Raw genomic sequence first — 20,505 nt, 5'->3', positions numbered from 1 at the left:
GACCCCAAAGTACTCTTAAAAGAACTGATTCCAAAAGAAGAAGTCTCAGTACCAGGACAAAAAAACTTAACTGGAAGTTCTAGTATTTCATTTTTAGGTTTGCCTGACAAACGTACTGCTTCAACTGCTGCTTCAGTAGCAGGAGTCTCTCTCTTAGGATTAGCTCTGTATAGAGTAAGAAGAAACGCCATTTAATAATATGAGTTCCACTTTGTAATATTAATAATTTTATACCATTAAAGGTATAAAATTCTATCCTTTATATATGTATTTTTTTTTCTTTTTAAGTTTACTCCACTTAATACATGGATTCACAGAGGAAACAGAAGTATGAACAATGCTATGTATAATTTAGATGGAGGGAATACAAACCAATTATTCTCCCATATATCACAATCGCCAGACATGAACCACGAAGATGCTGCCTATTATTTATCTTACAGTTCCGCTTAAAATGATACTACACTTTGTAAAACATTTTAATCTGTGCCAAACTAATAAATATTATTATTAAAAGGAATATTACCATGTTCAAAAGGGGCATGACAAATTCTTTAATTTACGAAGTGCTTGGAAAAAATGTTACGGCCTTCATAAATAAATAAACAAATTATTCAGACAAATAAAAGGCGGAATCGTGTCATATTCATGAAGGTAATAATAATATATATGTTATATTAACCCCTATACAAAAATAAACATTCACGTTACATCAATAGCTACTTTTAAAATACTTTTATTATATTATCTAATAATCATTATATTAAAAAGTTGAGTATTTTCTTATTTACGGGGTTCGATATAGACAAACCACTTATACAATGTATTAATATATGATAAATGATACATTCAAACTAATGATATTATTTAAAATGCATAACCATCATTTTAGAGAAGCAATCAGAAATTATAAAAATGATGAATACATAAACAATTTTATTAACAAATTGTGTTTTTATAAAAAAGTATCACTGGGGAAACAAATAATTTGTTGAATAAAATAGCTATCACATTTGTAGAAATTCCAAAAGAACAAAAAAAAAAAACAATGATACACATTTTAATAATAAGCATAAATGAAAATAAAAAAAGTTGAAACAAATATAACGATTATAATATATAAAGCTAGAGATCAGTATATATAGTGTGTTTACTGCATAGAGGTATATGATAAAAACGCTCATTCTATATTTACATTCATATATCAAGCATGTACGCATTAACTTTATAATAATAATGTATTTTAAAAACTAATAATTGGAATAAATAATTATCATGTTATTTTACAGTTACCTTTTTCCATTTAACATCCTCTACACATCATACTATTTATTTCCTATGCTATGCCATTTCTTTACAAGAAAAAAATTTCTATTTAATGAGCATTATGCAAAACAGAAAAAATAAGTTAACGGTAATTTTATATGATAATTCAATTTTAGACGTATTACTATAATATATGTGTAAAATGTTCGCTATATTTTTCCATATGCAACTATTTTCGTGCTTTTCGTTAACCCCACTAGACCTTTTTGACGAAAGACTCTTTAATAATTCCATTTAGTTTTACAGAATCTGAAAAGTAATTTCTTAAAAAATTGTTTACTCACACAGCTTTACTTTATTACATATCAAATATGATTATGCTAGAATTCCCTTATATATTAATGTTGTTACTTCATTGAGTTGCACATATGTTCATTTATTCGATCGATAATTTATATTTACCCTATTGCGATTATTAAAACCCAGTCCATTTTCAAATAGGTCACCTTTTTAACAAATGGTATTTTTGGAACTCCCCAGCTGCGACAAATATCTTTGCCTATCTCAACATCTATTTCTTCCAAATCGTTACATGTTTCTTCCACTAACAGAATAGTCTCGCTGCAAACGTTCAATACATGATGGGCAGAGAAGACACATTTTTAAAATAATTACTTTGTTCGATGGTTGACAAAATAAAACTGTGCAATTAACTGGTTTTTCCCTTTTTAAGGGTTAACTTAACGAGGATGAGTAGTGCAAACTGTATGTGTTATCATCAGAATTACTGACTAACGATTCCTCACTTCCATATAACAATACAATGTCTTCGTAATCTAGGTTAGGTCTGATTTGCTGTCTCACTTTTGCTCGTGTTCGTAGCATGGAGCGTCCAAATGGAGTGAACTGACAAAGTGATTGCAAAAAAAATATCACATATATAGCAATATTTTCATATACGCTAGAAATTATGAAAAAGATAGATCACCACAAAGACTGCAAAACTCTCATTTTTAAGTGAACATTTTTTACCTTATATATAATATAAAAAATTAGGTACATTGCAAACATAAAAAGCAAAATTGGCATAATAACCTCGAGTGTAAAATAAAATCCATTCACTGTTAAACGATACATGAAGTTATCATTATCACCCGGAATAAAAAATTCGGATCCACGCAATCCTTCCCCTACATTCGCCGAAATTAAACCTTTTTCAGGACGCTCACGCTTAAGTTTTTCCATAATTTATATATATATATCGTCATTACGTTTAGGCTCTTTCTTTGCATCTCTAAATACATCATGAACCTCTTTAAAACATTCGTTTGAAGAATAAGTAAAAATAAGCCAAGGGTCTAATTGGAACAAAATACCTGCTGGGCGATATTTTTCATAATCATCAATACATCTTTTACAAATAAAACCCTCTTCTTTACATGAGTCTCTCCAAGTGTAGTATATGGGTATTTTGGGCCGAAGGTATTCACGGTATTTAAGGCAAGCTTCCTCTGTGTTAGCGATAATATCCCTTTTCGTTGATGCAAAATCTTCAAAAAAATCAAATAAATCCTTAATATCCTTCAAATAACTCATGTTAAAAATTAATTTGTCATCAGGATAGCATTTATAATCCTTATAAGGAATCTCCTTTTCAACAATTTTTGTCCATACACTATGAATCCTACGAATAACATTCTCCAGATCTCCCTCAAGTCCAAAAGTTTTAAGCTTATTATATACCTCATCACATAACCAGTAATTTAAATCATAGCAACGCTTCTTAACGAATTCGTCCGTAGCAGCATCCTCCTGATGTACCCACGATATATTTTTGCTTAGATTTTTAAATAAATGGCTATTCAAGCCATATCTTCTTTCTAAATCGTACAGTTCATTGTAATAGTTACTATACTCATATGTAGTCGCATTTTCCTTCAACTTCTCGTTAGCTACCCATGCAGGTAAAACACTAAGGTCAAAATTGAGCTAAAAATTGGAAAAAAAAAATATATATCATTATCCTAATACATATACTCACTATGCGAATTGCATGGTTCTCAATAAACTACGACATATATGCATATACAACACACGTAAAATGTCGCTTAAAAATAAAAGTTAAAATTAGTATTAACATGTACTGGTTCACGCCTTGACATTATTGGATTATTTTTCTTTAATTCTTATATATACCAATTTTGAAAATTTGGTTACATTTATGCCTAATTGTCTTCTTAATTTTACAATCATAAATGCTTGTAGAAGTTCCAATTAGTTCTTGCTACTAATTTCTCATTATATATAAAAATTTCTTACTAACAAATATGACAATAATTTGTTATTGAATATTTTCTAATAATATTAATATATTTCTTTCTAATCATCTAACGCTTAAAATGAAAATAAACATTTCACAATTTTCAAAATAAACTCATAAAAATTTATATATTCATAAAAAAAAAGGAAAATTTTCCGTAAAACACTCCTTTACAAATATGATTAAAAATATTTCAAAAATGTTTTTGTTAAAGAATAATTGTCCATAATATAGGCGTATAAAAAACACATACTCATAACTATAGCAGTGATGGAAGATATAAAAATTTTTATTGATAAGGAAAAAAGATAAACTTTTTTTATCAATGCATGATTTTTTCGTATGTCCAAGCATAGCTAGATATCGCTTTAAACTATCCAGTGTATAATCCGACCCTAGTAATGAGTGTATAATTATATTTATTTAATACATTTATTTGAACAAACTGTGAAAAAATGATTTATTTTAAAATGTATTGCAATTATGAAACTACAATTATTCGCAATTGTTTTTTTAATATATTTATATATTTATATTTTTTCTTTTTTTTTTATCTCAACGAAAAAAAGGCTATTAAACAATATTTTCTATGGTTTGGGCGCTAATTTCATTACATTTCAAAGCACATAATTAAATTATGTATAAATTTATTTTCCATTTGTGCTTTTACGTAAATTTATAACCATTAGAAAATATAAAACAATAATTATTATAGGATTAACATCATTTTTAATTAATTTAATAAATTTAACTCCTTCACAAATACGTTTCAATTTTTTTCTTATTATTTTCTTTATTGTGCGCAGTACAATTTAATAAAAAGCTTGGTCTCATTACTGCCCTTCCTTTTTTTTTTTTTTCGGAATTTTTATAAAATAATTACTCTAAAATATATAACATTTAAAATAATAATTTAAGATTCTAAAATATTTTTTCTGATTAACAATGTATTTACATATTTTTTATTGTTTATTAAAAAATTGTTATATCTCTCTTACCACATTTTTTCGTTAGTGCAGGATTTTATATAATTTTCCCACTACGATCACGCACGGAATTTCCACACATCAAATAATTTTAAAAATGTATTTATGATAGAACCCATAATTCATGATTTCATGGACACAGTGATTTCTATGCACGTTTTATTTATACATCCAGTAATGTTCCTTTTGCTACATCCAACATATAATATTATTGAAATAGGATACATAAGCGCACTCATGAGCTTTAAAATTATCATTTTCGATAATACAAGTTTTCAGAGTAATGTAAAAGGATAATTCACATTTTTTTCACCTTTTAATTTTATTCATTATTTTTTCTATAGATCATTATTTACAGTTTTTCGTTTTTTGAATAATTACAAGCATCACAACTTTAGCCAGGTTTTTTCTTTCTTAAGATTTTATATCCCCTTTTATTGTACATGGCATTTTACGTTTTTCAATATAAACCTAAATTCTTATATAAAATTCGATTCACCTTAATTTTTATAATTAAATGGGTATCGTACCTTTTCCGTCTTTCGATGTGCTTATGACAACCATAGACGTATATTTATTATCTATATGTTAAGTAAACGTTTATAAATTTATGCTAAAAATGCTAAGTAAAAAAAACTGAACATGCATTATTCATATAAGAATTACGACATTCGGTAATTGTAACATTAACGCGTTCTATTTATAATATATGCATTTTCTTAAAAAAACGTAAGTCACGCAAATTATTCAATATTAATGATAATTCGTATAAGGCTTACGAGTACATATTAAGTTGAAAGAAGTACTTATAAATTCGTAGAAAATACGTATAATGTCCTAAATTTCTTTATTACCTAAAGTTATTTATATAAAGGAATTATTTATATGAATAAGTGTATTATCATGCTTACCCTTTTGAAAGTTCTAAATATAAGCCCTTAGCATTTGCTCCACAACGGGTTATAATATTTTTTCTTTTTTATCATTTCTATGATTTCATTTAACACACAATATTTCTTTGTTTTGGTTATATATATTTTAATAAATAAGGCAAATTTAAAAAAAAATTTATGATAGGATTTTCCCTTTTGTGCTATCTTTTTTTTCTTCATTAATATTTTATAAAATTGAAATATTCGTAAAAATATTGTATCATTAATATATCACTTTTAAATATGTGCATTTATAACATTATCTGGTGAAACAAACTTTACGTAAAAATTTTGCGTATAAAAATATATACAAAATTAGTATTCTTTTCTATACATCAAATATTGTTAGTTAAATAGGCTAAACAAACCGTTTTAGTTTTCCTACTAATTATAATTATCGTGATATTTAAATTGTGCCAAAATAATAAACTAAAAAATATTTCAAAAAATGGAATAAGCAAACAAAAAAATAAAAAAAAATTAATTATAAAAAATAATATAAGAAAACAAAAAAAAATTAATTACAAAAAACAAAGAGTATAAAGTTGTGTGTATAATTATATTTCCTAAAAACAACTCCTTCCTTATCTTTTTAAGAAGCAATATTCAAAAATATGGTCCTTTATATCTTTCCAAATTAAACGGCATTTCCTAGTATATTTCTTTATACATTTTTTATTTTATGCCATATTTAGATCGTTTTTAGCATGCACGCAAATACTTATATTCCATTTCGTTATTTTCATTATTTTAAGAATTTTCAAAATTCTTTAAAATTATAGTAGTATACAAACATATATATATATATGATATATCTGATATCGGTTCTGGAGCAGTTTTACTCACATATGCGTAACCCCCTACTCCAACACTTTTATTCATATAATTTTATTTCATTTTTATACTCATATAACGTGCACGATAGTTGGCTCTTTAATAATTTATGTGACACATAATATTTACAAACGATTTTGAAATTATATAAAAATTCACGAAAAGTGTACCCCGTCTTAATACATTTAGCTTAACGAACTCTTACATGCTGTTCTCAATGAATCGGGCATTTTAATAAATATTAATATGTATACTCATAATTAGTAATAAGAGTTCTGATCAGATTGATAATTCAAATAATACCGATCCGATTGAGAATCTAAAGATTCATTTTCTGATTCATACCTCGCTAACTCCTTTTCATACTCTTCGTAATAATTATGCTCAAATATTTTTTTTTTCCGTTTTCTTTTGGGAAATCTTGATTTCAATCCAGAAGACTAACACGAGAAAAAAAATGTAGAGCATATGAAAACGTATTAACATTGTAACTATTCATGTAAAAGAAAATTAAATTATAGCTACTAACACAATATTCATATTTCATAAAACCAAATGTGCAATTACTCTGTTGTAAATGATAAGGAAGAGAACTGTTCCAACTATAGCAGCAGCCATGACGATGTTTCGAATATAGTTTGAGTCTGACTGTTCATTCACCGTTTCTAAAGTACTAGGAGGAATCGTGATGATCGCAGGGGCTGCATCACTACTAGTCTCTGAAGCATATTCTCTTACTGTATGAACCCCCTGTCCAGGCACTCCCACTCCAGTTAATGCAGTATCACGTCTTGTTGCTTCAACACCTGGACGTGCTGAACCTCCTTTATTTACTGAACTTTCTAAACCTGATGACCTTGTTGAACTTGATAAACCTCTCGATCCATCTCCACCTACTGTAATTCCTGCTAATCCTTTCGTTTCTTTATCCCTTTGAGAGCCATCAGCTGATAAACTTTTGCCAGTTCCAGACACTTTAGTGTCTACATTTGCAACCCTTGCTTGCGCTTGGGTTGGTGCACCTTTGACATTTGCGGATTGTCGAGGTGACGAATCCCCCAAAAGAAAACCGAAAAATGAAGTGTCACTACTTCCAGTTGCTTTAGCTTTGCACTGATTTGCTTTATATATGAGATCCTTTGGGTCATATTTAGCAGAATATGAACAATCAGCGTACTTAGGTGTAGGCGTAAAAAATGAAACGTTACAGTCACTATTCTTATACTTTTTATACAACGAGTCAATATAATTAAGATATGTAACATAGCTATTACATTTATCTTTAGTGTTAGCATTAACATTTTGTTTAATCTCATCATATTTGTTTAGATAAATATAAGAAATTTTCCTTTTGATTAATTCATCTAAGCTAGCCTTCTCATCAAAGTGTGATGTACATTTAAAATTGGGGATTTTTTTGTTTGCTTCTTCCCTTGCTTTAATAAGATCTTTAACAAAAGGAATTTTACCAAATTGTTCAGACGGTTTTTCTTTATATATTTTCCCTACTTCACCATATAACCAGTAGGGCAAATAACTACAATAGTTGATACGTTCTGTTGCATTTTTATGTTCAGCTATTTTTTCTGAAAAAAGCACTAATTTACTGCAAAGTTCTTTGACACCTGCATATTTTTTTTCATGACTACTCAATGTGCTACATAAACTATCAAATTTAGATGTTTTATTCTTTACAAAGAAAGTTTCATATATATTATTAAGTTTTAAGTCCTGTAAAGCCTTCTCCTAAAATGGAAAACAAAAAAATTATTACGGAAGCATTAAAATCATAGTTCCAACAAAAGACATTTTCATTTTGCTCCAAGCGAAACGAATAGCATAATAAAAAGTAAGGCATAAATAATGCTATAAAGATTATGTACATACCAAATCTGCGTTACTCGGTTGCGCCATTCTTTTTTAACTTATTATATGTAAACGGAATATCATAAGCCTTTTTTAATAAGAATTAGAGTATATAATTTAGAAAAAGAACTAATCATATATCTATATATCTATTTAATCGTTTACGTTATACTAAAATTATAAATGAGAAAACTTTGGGGGACATTATTATTTAATAATATTTTAGATCAAAGTATCCTGTGCTATTTGAATAATAAAGGCACCGTTCTTTTAATTATCACAATAACAGAATGAAATTACCAAAATTAAATACTAAAAATATACATAATTTTACAACCCATGTAGTAACATTTTAAATATTTAATTAATATATGTATTATATAATTATGCCTGTAATATTATATAAAAGGCATTTTTAATTTTTGTAATGTATTATAAATTTTATAATTTACCTTGTTAAATATTCTAAACAGAAAATTTATTTATATATAATAACGCAGTTGCGATATATTAAATTATTTAGCACTTCAGTTAGTGATGTCTATTTTCCTCCAGCACTTACCTCGTAACATAAGCAGGGGATAATCCTATCTAACATTAAATAAAATTATTTTAAATATTAAAATAACGAAAATGATAAAAAATATGTCTTATATATTATACAACAAATGAAATTATTGGGTAGTCCTAAAAATGTATATTTCGCAATTTTATTGTATATATTACTCCATGGTTTCATTACTTTTTAAAATTATATAACTGCAAAATGAGCTTTTCCATTCATATTTCTGTTCAATTTAATATTTAGACAATTTTTAAATTTTACCTGTTTCAATATTTACTTCGCCTTAAATGATAAATACTTTCTTTATATTAGCAACATTAAAAATAAATACATACCACCGTACTATTTTTTACAACATGCCTTTTTATAAAAAAAAATAAACTTTCTCATTTTGAATGGGGGAAAAAGCTCTAAATTTCTAACAGAAGAAATATATGGCTGCAGACTTAGCAGCATATTGACGTAATCTGCATATTATTTTACAAACCTGCGTTTATCCAACCTTTGTTATTAGCAGTATAAATAATAGTCTAATTGAACAATTACATTATAATTTTTTTATATATTACTTTTCAAATATTTTTTCTTTCTTTTTATATAATCAATAAAACGCTAAACAAATCGTAACTACAAAATTATTAATAAAATAACTAATAGAAAATTCTTATGTTTTTTCTCAATATGCTATTCTAATTGGGAATACAAAAGTGTTATATTATAAGATATACAATAATATTGCAGAGTCTTAAGTACATTTTCAGGAATGTATCATTTTATTTACATTCAGCAGTGTATATTAAAATAAATTATAGCTATAATTAGAACATACATTATATAGAATATTATTTTTCGTTTCCCAAAAGTGTATGTAAATATTTTATCATTTTATTTTAATTGTTCAATTATATTCACAATGTAAAATAAGACTTCATTTATTTAAATAAAAACTTTCTTTCATTACAGAAGAATGTTATATAATCATTCTATGAAACGTGCGTTTGTTTATTCTTTTACATTAATGTTATATAGTCTTCGCGTGGGCCTTTTTTTGGGACCCTTCTTTAATATACTCGTTATGGTCATAAATATTATAACAGTGGAAAAGTAAATACGAAGGAATAATAACTATTGCGAAAAAGAAGACTCATATTAACTAGCAGAATTCGTGAATTCCAAAAAATATAGTTTGCATATAACGCATTAAGATAATTTTACACCATAAATATTTATAAGAATGTTTTATTTTGAATTATCTCGGCAAATTGCTTCCTTACAATAATTTATTTTTAAGAAAGTACAATACATATTGTAATTTTTTTTTGTACTATGAATGATAAGAAATGCGTAATTTGAATAAATATTACACCTTTATTTCGATAATAAAGTGTAAAAAAAATCTTTGTACATGTTAGTATAAGACAATAAATGATCATATTTTAAAATAAAACGATTCATTAAAACACTGTATATGTAACATCAAAAAATTATGTAAAGTGTAGAAATACCATGACATCCTAAAGTGCATACATTCCAACACATAATTAGCATAATATAGCAATTCTTAAAAATATAGCTTAAATTTCATCAATTCATTTTAGAATCAAAAAAAAAACAAATGCATTTCCTTAAATAAACTATAATATTAACCATTATAAAGGGAATTTACGTACTCTCTAATTGTAAATTAAATTACCAAAAAATTTAAGATACTGAATAGTGCACAATATAATATATTCCGTTGTAAATATATAAAAAATAAACCTTTAAAGGATTATTACGTTTTAGCCACCGAGTTAACACACTATAAATATAACAGAAATCGCGCTTGACATATCATCAAATAAAGATCTCATATCACTTTTCACATAGAAAACATCTTAAAATGAATTAACAACACTAAGAATATATATAAAGTAAAAATGATAAAACCATTGGAACACAATAACGACTAATGTACCTAATAGTAATACTAAATAATTCATTATATATACCTTTCCTAACTGTTAAAATATTTTATCTTCTACAAAAGGTATAGAATATTCAAAGTTAGCCTTATAATTATTTACTTAAAATTAATAGAGAATCACTTAAGAAATAGAACTTACTTTTGTAAGTGCAATTTACATCTATAAACAAAGGGATAACAAAAAAAATAAAATTACTTCCCTTTTTTAAGGAGCTGTAGAATTACAAATGCAACTTATTATAATGGGCTATATTTGCGATGACACCTTTCATATGTTCCATAAATTTATGGTATAAAACATAAATATAATAAATTTATATATGCGTAAATAAGTTAATAAATAAATTATGATTCGGGCAAAATATCAATATATTAACACCTATACCAAGATAAAATAGTAATTTTATTAATATATTTATTCGACACAAGAATTGCAAGCACATTATTAAATTAAAATTATAATGAAAAATCATGAACCCCTTTTTTTTTTATGTGTTATTTAGTCTATGATTTTATAGGAGGAAATATATATGGTATTTATTTGCTATATTTTACTACTAGTTCAATGATTTTTTTTTTTTTACACATATATGCAAATAGCAACTTCCAGAACAAGTTTTATTTCGCTTGTCAATGCTTTTCAATGTAACATCACCCCTTCGCTATTTTACTTGTTTTTTTTTTGGTATATATAGACTTTACAAGCTTATGCATATTTTATTACGACTTAATTCTCAAACCTCATATTTGGCCACATTTCCACTGATGATGTACTTATTTAACACATACTGATGTGACAAATGCCTAAACACATATCAGTCAATTCCCTTTTTCTTGATGCTATTTCTATAAATAATGATATGCATTAATTGTATTACTTAATCTGATATATATATATTTTTTTAAAACACTCTATTGTTACGCTAAAACACATTTATAGCTTTTATTATTATAACTATTTGTGCTTACCGAATAGTAATAATGGAAAAAAATAACCTCCATGTTGCAAATATGACTATATATACATAAATTATATTCTGATTTTATTTAATTAAACAAAGCATAACAAAAGTCTATATTATAAAAATTAATGGAACGAATGTTTCGAGGACCTAACAACTACACTAGTCTTTACAAACAATACACCTCTCGTTGGTGCGCAGATAGTTATCATAAATATAAAGAGGAAATTGAAAAAAAAATTAATGAATTTCATCCAAATGGACAAAGGAATTTTTGCCAAAAGTGTAATAGTATAAGACAACACATATTTCATAGAAATGATGAGTTCAATTATTATTGCAAAAATGATCCATTACATGGTAAATTTATTCAAGAAGACCGAATAAATGATTTTATAACACAATGTCCTGAATTAAAACAATGTCGTCCCCATCACGCAAATCGTTTTAGGAAACCTGTTACATCAACGCGTCCAACAGTAGGTCACTGCGAAAAAAATGGTGATTGTAATAGAGGAGCAGTGCCAACAAAAGGAGTAGTTGGTAAAGCCCAAACAGGGCCTGTTATAGTGTCTCCTGGAATAAGAGAACCTGAAGAGAAAGTATCATTAGGGAAAGACACAAGTTATGGTGAAGGTGAAAGAACAAGACTTGCAAAAGTAGTTTCGAAACCCCGAGAAGGGACAATGCATTCTCGTAGTAGTAGTATGCATGTTGGTGCATCAGAACCCAATGTTGGTCATTCCTCTAGTACCTTTGAATTAGGACAGACTAAGACACAGCATTTATCGCCCTTACCTCTGTCCGCGAGTAGTGCATTAAGTGGCGGTCAGAGTCGTTATTCTGCACAAAATAGCTATGCCGGGGAATCTGGTGCATTTGCTACATCTGAAAGAAAAACTTTAGAAACGAAAATTGTTCAGGATCAACTGGGTAATGCTCAACATATAAGAGACAATCCTTCTTATGCTCAAGATGTTGATGGTAAAATAGTTCATAATCCAGCCCAAGTCGACACAGATCTTGCATCTAGAGAAGCTGTTAATGGGCATCTTACTGGAACAACTTTTATTAATGGAGTTTCTTATGGTGAAGGTGTTCCTTTTAATGCTCTTCATCAAGAAGCTATAGGTAGTGGAGACGATCTCGGTGGGGTGCCTAGTAGCAGAAGTACTTGTGGTAAAACAGCTGATGGAATAAATCATTGTAGTGAAGGACAAGATAATGGAATACACATTGCTGCAAATCGTGCTGCCGGTGATGATACCCAACGTACCTCTCTGAATGTAGAAAATATAAAAGATTTTGTTAGACAAGTTATGAACCTTGTAACATCTCAGGAAACACAAGCTATAGGAAAAGCTGGTGATTCTACATTTCCGCATATAGGTGATGCTGCTCAATTTCCTGAGTCTTTCCTGCAAAAACTAACAGAGCTAGGAGTGAAACTCCCAGAAGTATTAGAACATGGACAACAAGTTCATTTAGGAACGCAAGGCCAGCTACATATGCAATCATATTCAAACCAGGAAAGATTTTCACGTCTTACCGAATTCTTAGGTAAAGTATTACAAGCAAAACGTGAAGGTAAACATTCTTCCAAAGATGTAATTTTTTTTCAAACTGCATTTTTCAAAAAGTTGCAATATAAAAAATAATGATTATCCCTCGAAGTGGGTCTACTTAACGAAAGAAACACAGCCACATCGGGGAATATATTATAATACACATCCATTATTTTCTAATCGAATTACAGGTCGATATGACGATGATCTTTTCTCTGAAGTAGCTCAGTTAATGGCTAATCATGGTAATGGTGAAAATATAGCTAATGGAGAAACATTATCATATGACACGGGTAATGACGTTGGCATGCTTAATGAAGAAGACCCAATGATGGTATATAAAAAATATGCCACAATGGCTTTAGCACCCACGGGAGTTATTATGTTGATGACACTCCTTACTAAAGTAAGCTCAAGCACATTTCATTAAAAGAAGCACTTATATTTTGATTATTTATGATGAATAATTATTACACGCCTTTTTTTTTCATAGTTCACTCCCTTAGGAATGTTTTTTACGAAGAAAAACAGAAACAAACGAAATGACATGAAAGAAAAAATAGAGAGGTTACTACTATCAGAATCTCCGGTTGCAACAGAAGAAAATAATATCAATTTTGCATATAGTCCTCAATATTGGGAAACGTGATTATGTGAATGTTGAAATACTGACAGTTCATGTGTTTCGTTAAACATTATATGAGTACAAACTAATATTTCGTTCCACTAATTTTTTTTAATTGCATTTTTGATACCAAATTAACGTATCAATGATTGCATGGTATATTTAAAGATTTATAGTTATAAAAAATATATATGCAAAAATTGTGTTGCTCTATCCTTATTAGAATAAATCGATACATAGTGATGTATTTTGTTACAATTTATAAACGTTACATGTTCTTTGAATGCCTCTAACATTTTATATATTAAAACGATTTTCCAACAGTACATATATGTACCTTTAAATTCAACCCAATTGTGTGCAATCCTTTGTATATTTAATATTACTTTTTTAACCTAAAACGAAATAAACTTTTTGGTATTCATTACTTTAACACTAATAATTGATTTTTTCCTATTAAGCTAAGTTAAAATATTTTTTAAAAAAACATTTTACAGCGTCATTACGTGCTTTTTTTTTTTTTTTTGCCGGTATGACATGTTGGGTATTTTCCCTATTTGTAAAAAATAAAACATCCAACAGAAATCGACCACTAAACCAATTCGTTGGAATATGTTTCTTATCACATAAATAATCAATCGAATTTTTCCATTTAAGTGATAAATTTTTACCAAAATATTGAAACTTTTTTTAAGCTACAAATTATCATTCTATATGGAAAGGATACAAAAATGATATTGACATGGGTACATAAAATGCATGAACTTGAGGATAAATCGCCATAAATAAAATATATAAATTTTAAAAATGTAAATTCTATATTTTGCAAAAAATTTATAAAATACTGCAAGAAATCCGATGTCGAAAAAATAATAAAAAATAAAATATATCAATATAGTAACAATTATTAACATGCATATATGGCGCGAATTTCTTAAAGATTTTTACGAAGTGAAGGCCTACATTGTTAAACGTTACATAATATTCCCCAAAAGGAGTTGCTATTTTTGTTTAAAGAATTAATTCCTTGAAATTAACATTAATTTTTGTGGAACATTAATTAGTTTTAGTAATTTTTTTGAAAAGAATAAATAAACGACGCGATCATAATGTAATGATGTAAAATTAGTATCTATATCATAAATAATGTTAATTAATCCAATTATTGGATAGCTTTGGGTTAAAATTGTACATATTTTTTCAAAAATTAGTTTCATTTTTCTGAATGAACTTTCTAAAATAGCCAAAGACAACATATATCTCAATTTCTATTCATATCGCTATTTAGATTTCTTAAACAGACTATATGATTTATCATTACACTGCACTGCTGCGTTTTTTTGCATATTAACTGAGAAGTGTATATTTATTTTTCTATATATTTATTTTTTTTTTCTTCATCTATTAGTAGTTCCTGTTTAAATGTAATTCTTTTTTTATTTGTTAATATGATCATGTATATGCATTTTTCTTTAATGTACCTATTTTGAGTATTAACGTAGAAATTAAATAACATTTTAGGTAACATTCATGCAAAAGATTTATATCTTCTCGTTTAATTATGCATCGTACAAAAAAATATATCGTCCTTGTAATTTTATCATTTTCATTTATTCGTAATCCTCCAAGGGTTTGTGCTCTTTAAGAAGTTATTTATAGTTAGATGTTATTCATAAAGCGTAACATTTATCATGTGTGTATTTACAGGTATGTCTTGAATTCATCATGTCGTTTGCTACTTAGTCTCTTACATATTTATTTGCAACAATATCATGTTTGGTGTTATATAGAGCATAATTCTTATCTTTGTGCGAAGAATCATTCGATATATTGCGAATATAATTTCGTCACTTAAGTGTATCACCTTTATATAACATCCAAAGGAATAGCATTTGTAATTTATTCCTAAATTTTTTGTGCCCATGTTCTTTTCCCTATATATTTTACACATCATGCGAAATTATTACTTATTAAATATGCCTGTTTTATTTTCATTGAGCTCAATTTTGTGATATCATTGAATAAAATCCCCGTAAATTTACATTTTTTTTTTAATGAGCCATCCTGCAAGCTATAAAAGAGTACTACTCCCCTTTTCAATTCTAAAACGTGTGTCCGTGTCTTTGTATCAATAAGATGAATGAGATAGCTTTCTTGTTCCATTATTTTATTAATCCTTAAACCATGCCCTTCAATTACGCTTGTTTCATCATTCATATCGTTTTGTATTTAATTTTTTATACTATAATTAATTTCTCATTAATGAATATAAAATTTTGTTTCTTTTTACCAACTGTTGATGTATATGCAAAATTGATATTATAATACACAACACAGATAAGTAGCTTAATTGTTTTTTTGTAAAAAGGGATTACTCAATAACGTGGAAGTATTACTTTTTAATCTAATACGAACATGTTCAAACTTGAAGGAAACCTCGTGAATTGATAGATTAACACATTTTATTTCTTTTCTTTTAAATAATGAGCCCTTCATCCTTTTTATTTACATTATAAAGTTCATTAAACAAGACAAAACATTATTTTCCAAAAAGTACAGTACAATATGAAATATCTTATAGGTGTTCATTATGAAAGAATCCAATTTAAAGCATTTACCTTCGGATAAATTTTATGTTGAGCTGAATAATAAAAAAGTTGTTGATATTTCTAATAGTTGCAAGAATTTTAGCACACTATTACCTCAAAACGAAAAAATTCAAACAATTTGCACCCAACTCATAACAAATATATTTTACTTCAGAGATGTACATAGTAAAAACGGAAGTTTTTTGGATAAGCATTGTTATGACTTGAATTATTGGTTACATGATCAACTATCTATGTTTTTAGGTCGAAAAGCGAATAATGCAAACATTTATGCTCTCTTTACAGAATTTAAAAAAGTATGGGAGTCTCTTATTAATCAAGAATTATTTGATAATACTGATTATATATGTATGCCGAAACCCGAACTTTTTAAAATACCATTAGTAAAATATATGAAATATTTTTTGGATTACCTTGAAAATTATGAAACAATTAAAAATGAAATTACTACGTCTGGTGAAAAACCAAACAATTATTGCCCATATATTTCAGAAAGTGTTCAACTATATCATGCGTTTAAAGCATTATGTTCAACTGTTTTGAATAAATACTGCAACAAATATGTAAAAGATTATACAGAATATAATCCTAGAACGTTATTGCACATGTTATCATGTGAGGGAGGAGAAACAAGTAATATTCTTCATAATAAAGGGTTTATGCCAGAAAAGCTAAATTTTCAACGGTTTAACCCTAACTCAATGATCCCAGGTCTAAGTCACATACCAGATCTTCCAAATGTATTAATGCAGTCTCTGTCTGGTTTAATGGAAAATGGAATTGGCCCATTAAATTTAGAATCTCTTCTTAATACATTTCCATCCTTGTCAAATATGATTAACTCCAGTGCGTATAAGCAGTATGTCACGCCATTTTTTTATGGTATAGTTAGTCTTATCTTTTTTTTCATTTTCTATAAGGTAAATACAAAATATATTTTTAAATATGAACATTTTAAAACAGCATTAATAATTTATTGTTTTAAAATACGTACAATTATAAATTACGTCTAATTCATATATATGCATATCTTTTACTTTTTCTTTCTTAGTGTAGATCTTGTTTTTTCTGTTTTAATATTTTCAATAGAAGGAGAAGAAGACGTGGATATTTAAGCAATTTTGTCCCAACTGATTTCATGGGTGGCCCATTTGGATTACCATCCCCCATGATGCCTATGAACCCATACAGTTTACCTTATCAATCCATGTAAAAATAGTGTATACGACAGCTTTACTAAAAATAAGTTTATTTATCCCAAATAGTTATTAACTAACAAAGAAGGGTAAGCTCCAACTGAATTTTTGATAACAAATTTCAGAAGTTAAAACAAATATAGTAGATTACTATTTGTTTATCATAATAATGCAAAGGTAAAAATATACAAAGTACTGAAGATATTAGAATTTTAAAAAGGTGACTCCAAACAAAAAACGTGTTGTGCAATGAGAGATAATTTAGAAGATGCAATATTATATCACGAAAAAGACAACATCTATTGCAATTTCCATTTTAGAGATGAATACAGTTACGTCACTGCTGTGCAATGTGGTCATTATAGATGCAGCAAGATAACCAAGTTGCACTACCGTGTGCTTTTCAGTTTATTCCATATATCATCAGACATATTTTTTAAGATTTCTTGTGAGGGATAAATATTAGAAAAGCTCTCAAATCAGAAGTTTTTATAAATATTTAGTCAACGTAATGTGGATATAGCATGCTGATATCCTAACAAATTACGCTCGAGAAACTTTAAATTTGGCATTCATCATAAACCAGATGTGATTAAAACTATAAGCCTTTCGATGCAACAGTAAGAATGAGCATGCTACACTTGTAACATCTCAACTGTTTACATTTCTTACTTCATAACATTTACCGTCATTTTAATGAATACGTATGTTTTCCTATGACATACATAAACTTACAACAATTTTAACTATCCATTTGTTATTTTTTTGTAATTCTTGTAAGGAAATGTACATTTTGAGCGAAATTTTTTAATTCTTAATTTTTATAAATGTTTGAATGAATATTAATAATTTTGACGTGATTTTATTAATATACCGATGTATCATTGATAAAATTGTTCCAAATTTTATGTGGTTTGCTCAAAAAAAGTAGGTTCCTTTTTGTTTCTAGTTTCATAAATGTAATTCATCTTTTACTGTTTATTCATAATTATATTTGCCAAACAAACTAACCTTGTGTTTAATGTTTAGATGCAAATACTGAATTAACTTTTTTAACACTTTTTTCTATTATAAATGCTATTCTAGAAAAAGAAGGGTGATTATGCGCCCATATTTATTTTTCAACATACATACAATATTATAATAAGTTATATATTGGTTAATGCTGCAAATTAGGTGATTCCTTAGAGCAATTATTAACATGATATTAAAAATGTCCACTCTGCGTGCAATTCTTATTACAAATTAGTAAATTAAGAAGGTTGCAACGTGCATGCAATTCTGAACAGAATACTTTTCTCAAAATAAAATAAGCAAATACGTTATAATATGAAAAAAGGATACATATATAATATATTCGACTATAATAATTTTGTATTTATGCAGTATTAAAGGATATAAATTTGAAAATATAATTAAATGCAATATTATAGTAAAGAAAAATTTAATCTTTTTAGCAGTAACTCCATAATTTTAAAGAGATACAGCTTATATCACATTGTGTGCTAATACACAATACATGCCCAAAGCAGAGAATTTCTAACTATTTTTACATTTATAATTAATTCGCACTTAAAAAAGTATATACATTATATATAGGTCCCAAACAAACATTGACTTTTTCTACCTCTTTATTCCTAATGTGACATTAAAGTATTAAGACAATCATGACATATATTACGTTAAATATAAAATCCAAAAATTGTCATTAATATTATCAATAATGACAAAGATGACAATCTTTAAATTAATAAGTAACGCTTTATGTAATAATTTTTATGTAAAATATTATCATGTACGAGAATAATTAAAACATAGGGGACGACAAAAAATATATAATTTGCTGTATGTTTATTGTCCAATAGGATAATACTTCATATAATATCTAAATAAATACACAAAAAACAAGTGTGAAAAATATACTTATAATAAAATTTATGCTTATTAAATAAACCTACACTATTTATATTTATTGCATAACTTTGCTTCCCTTGCATGTGTATCAGTACTTACATTGCTCATTTTTCGACGCCTTATAATAGCAAAATAATACTTTTCTTAAAATGAGTATTACACAAATATCCCATTCTTTAGTTTATTTTAATTAAAACTTAGCATTTCTTATCTTAGTTATTAACACATCACATTAAAATATTTGTAATTTTAAAGCAGAATACTACTTGAAGCGTTGAGATAAAATGGATAGGAAAAAAGTGCCAATTTTTAAAATATGAATGGTATTCATTCCATGCAACTCATATTTCTTATTTAATTACACATACATATGCTACCTTATATGACTCTAATTGTTTTTTCTCACAAAATATGTTAAATTAATTCTTTTATTTTAAAATTTTTTATCAATTTAATATTAGCATTGTCATTATAAATTTGTCCATATAAATAATTTAAAGGTGTTCATCATGTCAAAAGATGAGCTTTATTGTTCGTTCTGCTAAATGACGTGCTATTGTTAAAATCATTTTTAAATGTTGTGAATTAAAATATTTCGATGGTTACAAAAATATGCATATTGAATAATGTTACGTGTCACTTCGCTTAACATAATTTAATTCTTTAACTATAATTAAAGCATACACTTAGCATGCAAAATAAAATTGGGTTCACTTTATCAGAATAGACTACTTTCCCAAGACAATTAACTCAGTTGCCACCGCTCTTGTATGATCCGATTCAGGAATTAATTTAAAGGAATATAACAAATACCTGAGATTTACTACTGATCTACCGCATGTATGTCAGAAAAAAAATGATTCTGAAAATGTAGAACTATCGATGTTCCAAATATGTTT

General features: G+C 27.1%; 3 protein-coding genes across 3 annotated transcripts; 1 reads left to right on the top strand and 2 right to left on the bottom strand.

Annotated features, from left to right (window-relative positions):
* Positions 1-2,514: 2,514 nt before the first annotated feature.
* PVX_124700 (hypothetical protein) lies at positions 2,515-3,406 on the bottom strand (the record flags this gene model as incomplete). Its single annotated transcript, XM_001612576.1, has 2 exons — positions 2,515-3,238; positions 3,363-3,406. The coding sequence occupies 2 exons, from the start codon at positions 3,404-3,406 to the stop codon at positions 2,515-2,517; spliced, it is 768 nt and encodes a 255-aa protein (XP_001612626.1).
* Positions 3,407-6,598: 3,192 nt separating this feature from the next.
* Positions 6,599-8,252, bottom strand: PVX_124705 (variable surface protein Vir12-related; the record flags this gene model as incomplete). Its single annotated transcript, XM_001612577.1, has 3 exons — positions 6,599-6,778; positions 6,942-8,084; positions 8,226-8,252. The coding sequence occupies 3 exons, from the start codon at positions 8,250-8,252 to the stop codon at positions 6,599-6,601; spliced, it is 1,350 nt and encodes a 449-aa protein (XP_001612627.1).
* Positions 8,253-16,477: 8,225 nt separating this feature from the next.
* PVX_124710 (variable surface protein Vir4-related) lies at positions 16,478-17,611 on the top strand (the record flags this gene model as incomplete). Its single annotated transcript, XM_001612578.1, has 2 exons — positions 16,478-17,355; positions 17,548-17,611. The coding sequence occupies 2 exons, from the start codon at positions 16,478-16,480 to the stop codon at positions 17,609-17,611; spliced, it is 942 nt and encodes a 313-aa protein (XP_001612628.1).
* Positions 17,612-20,505: the final 2,894 nt, after the last annotated feature.

This window comes from Plasmodium vivax, chromosome 11 (assembly GCF_000002415.2).
Source record: "Plasmodium vivax chromosome 11, whole genome shotgun sequence".
NCBI classification, from domain to species: Eukaryota; Apicomplexa; class Aconoidasida; order Haemosporida; family Plasmodiidae; genus Plasmodium; species Plasmodium vivax.
Note: the sequence above shows the minus strand (reverse complement) of the source record. Positions and strands in the feature narration are given on the sequence as shown.